The sequence below is a fragment of the Daktulosphaira vitifoliae genome, unplaced genomic scaffold (genome assembly GCF_025091365.1).
Source record: "Daktulosphaira vitifoliae isolate Bord-2020 unplaced genomic scaffold, ASM2509136v1 Scaffold_1, whole genome shotgun sequence".
Taxonomy (NCBI): Eukaryota; Metazoa; Arthropoda; class Insecta; order Hemiptera; family Phylloxeridae; genus Daktulosphaira; species Daktulosphaira vitifoliae.
In genome coordinates this window covers 9,272,486-9,284,296 of record NW_026099572.1, presented here as the reverse complement: position 1 = coordinate 9,284,296, position 11,811 = coordinate 9,272,486, and the positions used below count along the sequence as shown (strand labels likewise).

Sequence of the window (11,811 nt, the reverse complement as noted above, 5' to 3'; positions counted from 1 at the left end):
AATTATAATCTATAAATTTTAAATTTGATGAACGAACAGCGAACCACTGCAATCATGACGTAACATGATTGAATAACTATGATCACACCTTGAGATAATGTTACCTTTAGTAAGATAAGATGGTCAGTTTTACCACCTTACCGTTATCATTCCACATGATGTAACCTAAAAAGTGCATAAAATAACAAGACAAATACATTTTAAAAACGGCGCCATTTAACGGAAATTGTTGTTTTGATATTATAATGTAGTTTTTATATTATCAATCATAAATCAGTTGTATGTTATAACTTGTAATACTCAATTATTTAGTTATTTTAACGATTTTTGAGTAATAGTCTCAAGTTTAAATTATTTCATTTAATTAAAATGAAAAGCTTAGTGTATACGCCTTCGTGATTACTTAATACTTATATTTATTTCAGTTAGTTGGAAAATTATTAAACAATACATTTTGATTCATATAGTAAGTTAAATGAAAAATTCTAAGGTACATTTATGAAATAGAAGTCATTATATTATGAATCTTGTACTAGTCATATTGAATACCTGTTATTGCATTAATTTAAGAAATGTATAATTAAATTGAAATTTTATAGCTAAATAAAAATAAAGTATTTATTTATATATATTTATGTACAATATTTCTCAAGTGAAAATAAGTGTTAGAATCATTTTTTTGTATTCCTTAGATAAGTTAAATTTATATTTTTATATACTTTCATTCATGATAATTTGTTAGAGCTTATTCAAGTTGTATTTTAATGTGGTATTTTCACAACAAATCTTTTCAAATAAGATATTTATTTAACAAAGATTAAGCAATATTTCTTTATTTTAGATTGGTATGATATATTTAATAATATTTATTTTTAATTCTTATGATTTTTAAGGTTGAATAAAAGGGGTATTTTTTAATACCTGCAAACTAGGAATATAAAATATTGTATAACAAAAATGTTAGTAATTTTTAAATAAACCATAAACAAATTTAGAGTTTAAGAAATACCATCTAAAGAAAATACTTGTCATTTTAGATTCTTTATAAAAAAAATTTCCTTTATACTAGTTCATATAAACAAAAACCAATGTGTGTTATAAGTGGATGAAGTAAAACTTATTTTATTATGAAAATATTGTGTGAAAATTGTATCTATTGTGGTTTTTTAAAAATTATTTATGCACAATCAAAATGATTTGAAATTAAATTATTTAATACATTTTAAATAAAATTACTTTAATTTCCGAAAATACAGTACTAAATTATAATATAAAATATACTTTACAGCCGACCGAGATATGAACAGTGACCCACTATGACATTTGATTATCTGTTTTTTTTTCGGACCCTCTATAAAGAAGTTTTATTTAAAACTATTTTGTAATTTTTGTATACAAGTCACAGATTTTATGTATTTAAAATGTTTTATTTAAAAATAAGACATTAATATTATTTTTATTTTTTAGCTTAAAAATGACGAGTAGACAGTCAGTTAGCTCTATTTTAAAACCTCCTAAAATAAGGCCTCCTCTTAAGGAAATTGAACCAGTTGAACAAGATGGTGATGAAAATACTGCATCATTACCGAAACGGAAAGTTAGCTTTTCTGGCATGAATAAAATTAAAATGTATAATACAGCTGCTACTTCATTAACTGTTTGTCAAGCACCAATGTATGATGAACAATTTTCAATGTTATCTGATTCATCAAATACCGAAAAATCCAAAACGCCTGGTAAATTTGAAAAATCTGATACTTATACTACTTTTGAACCTTCAAATTGTACTAATGTTGAAAATAATTGCCGAGTTATCATTGAATATGATAGTCCTAATGACAATATGGAAATAACTGAAGCATTATCTGGTAAAATTATATCTAAAGAAGACACTATTTACACATTTGAAAATAATGAATCGTTGGATAACAAATTAGATTTTGATAGTTCAGATAACATGGAATTTACTGAAGCTGTCAAAGGATGTCAAATTTTAATTGCTAATAATCGGACTATATTTGAAACTGCTGAAGTTTCTTTACCTTTAAATGACGAATCAAAAAATCAGGTTGATGATGAACCTAGTAATGAATTTTGTAATATGGACATGACTTGTGGAAATATACAGTCCAGTAATATGGAATTTACTTGTATGAACAATCAGACAAATGATAATCAAGTGATTAATTCAAAATCCTTTACAACCGATTATTCTTTAAATAATAGTAAATCTTCTTGTATGGAGTTAACTAAAATGCATAGTGGTCAAATTTATAAAGAAAAATCTGTTCTCTATAATGAATATAGTAGTCATTCTATGAGTATTGAAGCTGAATTGTCTAATGAAATATTATCCAGTAGTACTCACAATACACAAATTACTGAAAAAAGTTCAGAAAATTTAATTTTTAATAACAATCAAAATCAAGAAAATTTTTATAAAGGTGATACTGATGACACTGAAGAAATTAATAAACAATTGTCTGCTGATTTAGTTTCAATGGATATAGGAGAAGAATTTAAGAATGATGAAAATAATTATATTAATGCAAATTCATCTGAAAAAGTAAAGAATAATTTATCTTCAAAAGACGACGAATATGAATCTCAAAATGAGCCCTCTACATCACCCATTGTTGAAGAAAATGTTCCTCAAAGTAGAAAATCTAGAAAGTCAATAGCTCCTGTTTCTTTGTTGAATATTGATAATAATACATCTTTAAATGAAGAAAATAATGAAATAAAACAAAAAAAGTATTCTAGAAAATCTATGGCTATTAAACAATCACATACACCAATTGAATTTGAAGAACATGATGAAAAATATGAAACTGTTTCTTTTGAGAAAGTAATAGAAAATAATCAGGTTAATGTTAATAACTCTATTGAAAACTCTAATGAAAAAAATGAGGTTGATGACAATGTAATGGTTAATGATCAAGAGCTGAACTTATCACATTCTAGTAAATTGTCTGAAAGCTCTTTACCGGATTCATCAATGATGAATATACAAGATAATGTTGATATCAATTATGAAAAATCTATTGTTTTAGATGAAAAATCTTGCCATGAAAATTTAAGAAATATAATAATCGAATCTGGGGTTGATATTGAAAATGAACAAAAAAAAGTTTATAGAAAATCACTTGCTCCTATGGTTATAAATAATATAAATAGTCAACCGTTGAATTCTATTGACCATTGTTGTAAAGAACTACTCATAAATAATGATTTTAAAAACATCATTGTAGATGATAATGATTTGAATTCTCCTTTCAGAAAGAAATCTAAGAAGTCTATACAAGCGAATACCAGTGGTATTGATAATAATTTATTTGAAAAATCTACAAACCTATTTTCTCAAGATGTTTTGGAAGATAAGAAATCTTGTAATATGAATATGTCAGTTGAACACACAGCTGAAAATGAATTAGTAGATCAGTCCCATGCTTCAATGTGTTCTTCACATAATACTTCCATGATTAAACAATTAATGTCTTGTTCTTCATTGAATGACGAAGAACATTTTTTAAGCTTATTAAAAAGTTCATCTAAACAAAAACCTTGCTCAAAAGATCAGTCTTTTGAAAAAGAAAGTAGTTTTTCACAGAGGATAAATAATATTCTTAAAGAAGCTGATGAATTAGAGGCAAAAGAAGGATATGAAAATGATTACAATGATTCTAGGCTTGATGAAATTATTGGGGAATGTAATGTAAGTGACGTTAAAATGGACAATTTTGTAAAACAGACTGAAAAGACCATAAATGATAGTTCAATTCATGAAAAAAAAAGTTTAGAAACTTCAACTGCAACTAATTTAGAAGAAAATTGTAGAAAAAAATCTGTTGACCATAATCCTCATGATATCTTAGTAGCAGAAATCTCAAATATTTGCTCACAAAATTCTGATAGTTCAATTTCTATGAATAGAAAAAGATGTCACAGCAATAGAGAGTGTACACCATTATCTAATTCATTCAACTCGAGACATGAAGTAGCAAAAAGTGAAAATTCATTATATAAAATTAATACTCAAGAATCTTTTTGTATTAGTGATGAAATAACTAATAATGTATCGGTTGTTAATATTGACTCTGACAATGTAAGTTATAATGAAAATAAAATTTTATTGAATAACAAACAAATAATAGATGATGTTCAAAAGAAAGATATTACTTATGAAATTGAACAGAATGAGAAATTGCATAGTAATGATGGATCAATTAATAATACTTCTATTAATCAAAATTCATTATCTCAAGAGATTAATGAATATTTATCTGAAGATATGTCAATCAAGAATAATTGTATCAATGAAACAGTAAAAGAAAACTCATATGATAAAAAATCTGAAGATGATCAAATGGATGTATCTATAAATGAGTCTACTAACAATGTATTTATATATAATAATCAAACTTGTCAAGACATATCAATAAATGAAGAACCCACCACTGAATGTTTAGCTGATGAGGTTACAGAATTTCTTACCAAATGGAAAAATAGTTTTATTGATAAATTGTTGGTTTTAGAAAAATGTACAAATACCAAATGGATATTCAATTTATTGAATAATAATTTATATTTGGAAATTAATTATTCCTTTACTGTGGATAATCATTCATTTCTCAAAGTAGAAGATATTTCTTTTTCTGCTTCATCAACTGATGATGAAATAATGAAATTTGGGATTAACTGGATTTCAACAAAATATAATCCTAAAATGTACAAACGTATATGTTTTACTATCGGTCATGTGGAGTTGTTGTTAAAATCATTGTTAGAAGATGTAAAATTTATTCATAATGTCATGAACAGTATGTTATTTTTGCATGAAGTTTACTGTGTTAAATATAAAAATAATAAAGCTAGTTTTGTGTTACATCGAATGACGGCTCCTATGATGGCATGTATTGAAATTTGTCTAACAAATATTCATAAAATATGTATCAAAGATATTTCAGTTGATTGCATATTTGGATCTTTTGACAATAGAGTTTTAAGCGATATTGTTGAAAATACTCCCAAAGATTCTAATATTTTACAATCAATAGTGGAAAAATTGAAAACAGTCAGCAAAAATAATAAAAATTAAATTTTTTCTAATTTTAATTCATTGTTTTATACTGATATTTAGAAAACGAATAAATCTTGATAATCTTATATGTGCATTATTCTGTATTAACAAAATATATTTTACAATCAAACTATCATATTGTAATTTTCAATATTAATTTAAAGAGTTATTTTAGCACTTTTGTAGTGAAAGAATTTTTTTTTTTTTTAATTTGATAAATATGTAATAATGTGTTTATTTTTTAGTATTTTTAGCTATAAGTTTTAATTAATTACATTTAACTCTTTATTTTGTTTTTAAAACAATCAAATATTAATGTCAATTTATTTTGTAAATAGCTTTTTGTATTTACTTCCTTTAATACTTTTATAATTTTTGACTTAATATACAATTATTAAAACGAACATATCCCACCAAAATACAATAGGTTGTTGGTAGTTTTTAATTGTTTTTTAAAAACTAGATCATGTACGATAGTACTCGTATAAAATAATATAGTTATATGAAACTATGTATTGTATTTTTTCTGTATTTTATGTTGATATAAAAGTATCTTACTGTTTAATTTAACTATATATATATATATTTCAATCTTAAACAAAAATTGTATATCTAATATAATTTTGATATGTCTTTGTTTTAATTTTATACATGTATATATATATATGTTTTATGATTTATTTCATTAATATGTGTTATAAGCATTTTCAAATTTTTATTTAGATGACTTAAATTAATTTGATTGCATAATCTGTGTACTCTGTTAAGTAATTATTCTTATTAAATTAGTATAATACCATTATATCTCTAAAAAATTAGTATTAATAGAACAATGGATAATGAACAAAATATACATACTACTCAACAGTTTATTTACATTTCATTTACATAAAAAAAGAAATATACCATACATTACATAACTTGTTAATAGTTATAAGAATAATATTTTAAATATTTAAATTCTATTTTATGTTATAACATACTCATATTTATAATAAATAATAATACATAGAATTTTATATTGAATCAATATTTAGTTGAATAACAAATAGTTTACTTGTCATCAAATTAAATTGAATATTATTACATAAAAAAATGTATGAGCCAGTTAAGTATTACAACAATGTCTTTTATATAATATACAATTTAATGAGTATAAAGAAGTAGCTAGTGTTTATCAATAAAAGAAAAAATAAGAGCAATATTAAAACAGAACTATTTGTGCAATAATTAGCTTACAAATATTTATGTTATAATATTTCAGACAAGAATCTAATAATAACTTCATATTAAATTATAAAATAAAATAAAAAGATAAGTATAGACAATAAATAATAAAAAGAAAAGGATGCTCAAAGATAAAATCGTATGATATTAAACAATTTTTATTATCTGTTGTTTATATTTTTTAAGAAATACATTATAATAAATATTTAGTACAGTAACTAGGTAGGTAATAGAATAAGAGAGTTATAAAATTGGTTGTACATGGCATAAATAGTAAAAACCACGTTTGCATGACACGGAATTATCATGGTACTTATAATAATATTAATAGTAAGGTGTCCGAAAACGCAGTTTTTATTATTAAAAAAAATTGTTACAAGCAAATTTTATGCACTAATTGATGATAAGTGGCACGCCTTGTTTCCAAAACTCGTTATTTACACCAACAAAAACTAAAGCATTACAACATTCGTTCTATAAGTTGGTATAGGAAAATACATTTTTATTAAATTTAATTAGTAAATATTTTCATTTGGCCTAAGCGCGTTAAGGCACATTTTACTCATTTATGACTAAAACATTTAACTATTATTATTTTTACACAATTTTACTTATAACGTTTTTATATCTTTATTATTGTTATGATAGTAAAATAGTTATTGTAGTACGCACTAATTTTAACAATGAGTAATTTAATAGATAACTCAAGGCACTTCTAAAACTGTTTATATTTAAAACTCAAATGAATTATAACAAGGGTTAATATCTTATCATTAATTTTATAAATACTTATTTTTTCAAAGAAAACTATGAAACATTAATTTTATAATAAGTTTTTGATACAAAAAATTTTACATCTAAAAACGTTTTTAAATTTGTTTGTTCGAATACAAATTAATCGTAATTCCTTAGTTGTATTTATTCGACAACAGTTAATACAACGATGTAATTTTATATAAGAATTCTTAAATTAAAAATTATAGATTTGGTCCTAATTTAAAATGTTCCTTTTGTTGCGTGAACCCTTTATATTATAAAATTATACAACCACTCTATAAAACATAAAATACAACATAAAACTACCATCTAGATCAGGTTGTCAACTTTGAGAATCAAAACTGATAATACTAGTTAAATTATAATAAAATAGGTGACCTAATGTGATTAGAGATAATAAGACGTTGATTAATTAATAAACATTTACCCGATGTGTTTCTTATAATCAATATTATAGCCTGTAAAACACAATGATATGTATCCTAATTTTTTAGAATTTAATAATCTGTGTCCTAGGTATTTTTATGTTGTTTTTTATTTTAAAGCGTTCGGTTAATTTTTAGACGAATAGTATTAGTTCATAATCAATAACCACACGATTGTAATACATTACTGTGGCAATCAATTTCAAAGACGAATGAGAATATAAAAATCAACCATATTTTTTGGTAAGTACATAGTCAGCGTATTTCTTAATTTAAATAGATAGTTAAGCTGTTGTAAAATTTGCATTATTTATATTCTATCATCATTTAATTAGAAAAAAATTAGCTTATCTTTTATTATTAATCTTAAAGAATCTATGAAAACTTTGGTGCATTTCGACGTACTTACCTCTATCGGTCGTCATTAAAATATAATAACAAATCATTATTGTAATAAAGTTATAAAATTATAATTACAATAATATATATTTCTTAATATTTAAGTTGTCTATTAATATCGTAAAAAAGCTCTACGGACATATTATGGGTATCAATGTTAATGACAATTGAGAATATATTATAAATCAATTTTTTACTGTATATATAGTTTTTAGAATAGATTTTTAAAATTTTTAAATTTATTGTTGACGTAGAAAAATATATAGTAACGTATGAAAAATTGTACTAAGCAAAAGTAACTGTAAAATATATTATTTAAAAATTAACATAATATTATATTATACCTATAATCCGGAGCTATTGTAAATTAAAAAAAAAACAACTATTTTGATTTTATTCATTTATGAACTTTCATAATAATTAGAATAAAGACAAAAAAAAAATTTTGGAACCAAAATAAAACTATTATCAAATGCTGGCATATATGTTCTAAATAAATGTTTAAAACGTGTATTCTATGTGTGAAATTCATATTATTATGTATTAATAACCACTTAAATAGTCTGAGCAATTCTTAATTAATACATTATAACAAATATCGCCGTTATTGATCCATAACGTTTAAATAATTCTATTAAATGATTACATAAATATACTAACAATAATAATTGCAGTAATTATTATTATAAGTTTTGAAATTTTAATACATGTAACGACAATTATAATTTCTTCATAACACCAACTCGACAGCCCTTTTAGGAGACGTTTGTTAAAAAATTCCGGACAGTTTCTTTTGTCGTTTAGTCCAATCAAAATGATCGCTGACACATTTTTTTTCCTGTGAATGTAATTAAATATCATCATTGGTATCCTGTAAGTTCATAAGACATACAGATAAGACTTTAATAAACTGCGCACTGAAAGTCTTTGTCAAAGGTCGACAGTTACAATTCATTTAGAGCGACCCAAACTTTTTTATTATTTATGTAGTCAGTAAAATATCTGTACACGCGTGCCTTGAGGCAAATTGGACGGACACAATTTTCCTCGTGGATAGAAAAGATAATAAAATAACGATTTTACAAAAATAATGTGACTTCTGGGATTGATTGGAAAAAAACCCATCAAAATGGAGTCGGAACAAGAACAAATGATATCTGATAGCCATTAACATTACTATATAAAAAAAAAACTTTGATGCGAATCTGTTAAATTTCACAATAATATGTATGTATGTAATTTTTTGTAGGGTGGTTTTTATTTAATATTGTAGTACACTTCATGAGCTATAATTTGATTTCGGTTAAAATAGGGCAGTATATTCAAGCTATTTAATCAATTTATTTAAAAATCTATCCTGCAATTAAGTTATTCGTTTAGTTTTCATAGAAAGTTACCAAAAGAAAGCTTATTGTTTCTATTACACCTTATTAAAATATCATTAGGATCAGTAAAAAAAAAAATATTGAAACGTCATTATTCACGGTAACGTATTTTTGATATATTTTTTTTAAATCTAAAGAGTTGAGGTTTTTTTTTAATTTTTGGTGCCGATATGTTCAATTAGATGAAAATTTATTTCTTTTAATGTATTGACCATTAAAACTGAACCAGTGAGAGCTGATAATTTTCGTGGACAGACTTAAGAAAAGCACACACATTATCACAAAACCAATACTTTCACATCAAATTCCACATCATAAAAATTTCATTCTAATTTTAAGAATGATTTTACTACAGATTGTTTGTAATGAATATTGACAAATATAATGTATAACAAATGAATGTCAATTGTTTATTTGGGTAATTGACAGCAACTACTAACTGCTAATAATCCCATAAAAAATTTTTTCATATCGCGTGGTACATGAAATGTAAATAACTTGTCTTATAGTAAGAAACTATCATTTATTATTTCAATATTTTTATTCATTTTATAAAAATGTCGATTTTTTCCTCCGATATTGTTAGCATTGATGATTTGAAAATTAAAAATCGATGTTGTAAATAAAATGAAACGGTATTGTTACTAGTGGTAGCAATTTAGCCGAGTATTATAAAACGGCGGTGGGTAAAGACGTTATGCCATTGGCCGAGAGGACTAATGCACATATCACCGCATGCGTGACACCGGTGCACCGCGATTGCCTACTTCGGGCGCCGTGTTAGGATAACCGCACCGCGTTGTTTTCGCGGTAAGTTTTATCATCGAGGCTATAACATCATGTGTAACCTAATGGCAGCCGAATGAAGTCGGATTAACGGGAAAACCGATCATATTGTACGAGACGTGTTTATAAATTAGACATTGTTTGGCGTATAAAACGTGTGATAATACTACGAGTTATTTTATCGTACGCCTGCATTGTGTTCTGAATTTTTTTTTTATACCTATACAGTGGTTTTGTTTTTATGCGCAACTATAAAACTGTTTCCATAAAAGCCGTTTTACGTTCAAGTGTAATAAACGGTTTAAATTCGTGTAATTTACATTTTCGAGCGAATTTCATTGTAATAATTATCGAGATCTATAGTGCCGCAGACGCCACCGGCTGATTATTAAACGGCGCTGTTAAAATGCGTGACCGACAAAGGCGGCGATTTGTCACGAAGACTGTGTGTCAGTAAAAATAAATGTTCGGTCGGTGTAACGATCATATTATATTAATGCGCCCGCTGCCTAATCCCAAGGGAGTAATATACGGCACCGAGATTTATGCGTTCATCAAGTCGACGGTGGGATTTGATGGATTTTATTTATGCTTTTCATTAGGTCGCTCGTTAGGGCGAATCCATCTGCGACTTATGCGGTTAAATTACAACTGAGAAGAGTTGATTGTTACCGATAGGTGGTGGTCGGGCGTGGGCTCAGCTCGACGGCTGTATGGGTTCCGGAACCAAGTGCGGTGTTCGGCTGCTGACTGGTGGTAGTATTGGACTGGTTGGCCAATGATAGTGCGAAGCGCCGCCGACACCAGTTGGCGGCACACTGCGCGAGTGTGACATGACAGAAGATCCGTTACCGATGGCCATACCGCCCGTAGACGATGGAAACATTAGCGGATTTCCACTTCCGCTTCCGGCCGGCGATGATAAAGATGCTTGCAGTTGTCCGGTCACCGCTGCCGATTCCGGATGCAGGAAGTGGCGTCTGGACTCGGTGGCTGATGCGTTGCCGCTGTTTTGTGTTGTTTGGTGTTGCGCTATGCACCGAGTCAGTATCTCTGGCAATAATTCCAGCTAGGTCAAAACGAAAACACATCAGTAAACAAGCATATAATTATAAAACACTGAAACATCTGTCAATTCTGTAATTTTGCTAGTTTTTGTATAATTTTTAAATACTACCCGCAAAAAGTTTACAACACACATTTTAATAACTTATAGAGTAGTGTTTCAATAACCGATGTTTATTTTACACAAAACCTTTTTAAATGCATTAAACACAAAAATACTTTTCCCTCTTGTTATCTCATGTTTTGAAACTTACAAAATTCACTTCTAAAATATAATTAAATCACGATGTAATTATCGGCTGTATGAAATCGTTTATGGCTTTTTAATATACTGATAGTGTCATTTACAAATTTCGAAAGCGGACATTTTTCCGGATTGTATGAACTGTATCTGAATCATAGAACTATGTATACAGGGTGATTTTTTTATCATAACCCACTCAATTACTTGCAGAATAATAATAATTTAAACATTTTTTTTTTTTATTATCTTTAGTTACACATTATTCTTGAATTTTTAACTATGTAATACTTTTTAAGTTCATCCCTTATGCCTTGGAGGGGGGTCAACTTTGTTTTTTTAAATGGTAACACATATTTTTAATTTAATAAAATGTTTGAGTTTTTAATTTAATAGTAAATGGCATTTGAATTTTTAATATAACTT

The 11,811-nt window shown here is 26.2% G+C and overlaps 3 protein-coding genes across 8 annotated transcripts in view; 2 read left to right on the top strand and 1 right to left on the bottom strand.

Moving 5' to 3' along the window:
- Positions 1–11,811, top strand: part of LOC126894279 (uncharacterized) — a 139,702-nt gene that overhangs the window by 32,539 nt on the left and 95,352 nt on the right. The window lies entirely within an intron of this gene.
- LOC126894271 (putative uncharacterized protein DDB_G0282133) lies at positions 115–5,819 on the top strand. 2 transcript variants are annotated; one of them, XM_050665154.1, is made up of 2 exons: positions 115–490; positions 1,468–5,819. In XM_050665154.1, exon 2 carries the CDS (start codon positions 1,475–1,477, stop codon positions 5,096–5,098), a length of 3,624 nt encoding a protein of 1,207 aa, XP_050521111.1. In that variant the 5' UTR covers positions 115–490; positions 1,468–1,474; the 3' UTR covers positions 5,099–5,819. The 2 variants fall into 2 exon arrangements, with proteins under 2 accessions (XP_050521111.1, XP_050521110.1); XM_050665153.1 differs by having other exon boundaries at positions 115–466; positions 1,468–5,816.
- LOC126894273 (small conductance calcium-activated potassium channel protein) overlaps positions 6,054–11,811 on the bottom strand; it is a 208,643-nt gene continuing 202,885 nt past the window's right edge. The window contains exons 13-14 of one of the 5 annotated variants that reach the window (XM_050665163.1): positions 10,752–11,148; positions 6,054–8,746 (exon numbers count right to left, since the gene is read on the bottom strand). In XM_050665163.1, the coding sequence (XP_050521120.1) occupies positions 10,777–11,148 (372 nt within the window). In that variant the 3' untranslated portion in view covers positions 6,054–8,746; positions 10,752–10,776. Of the gene's footprint in view, positions 8,780–10,751; positions 11,149–11,811 lie in introns of all 5 variants that reach the window. The other 4 variants (XM_050665160.1, XM_050665162.1, XM_050665159.1 and 1 more) reach the window with 4 other exon arrangements.

What these genes read in the sequence shown, in the direction of transcription:
- LOC126894271 (XM_050665154.1), top strand. Translation starts at nt 1,475, where the DNA reads ATGACGAGTAGACAGTCAGTTAGCTCTATTTTAAAACCTCCTAAAATA.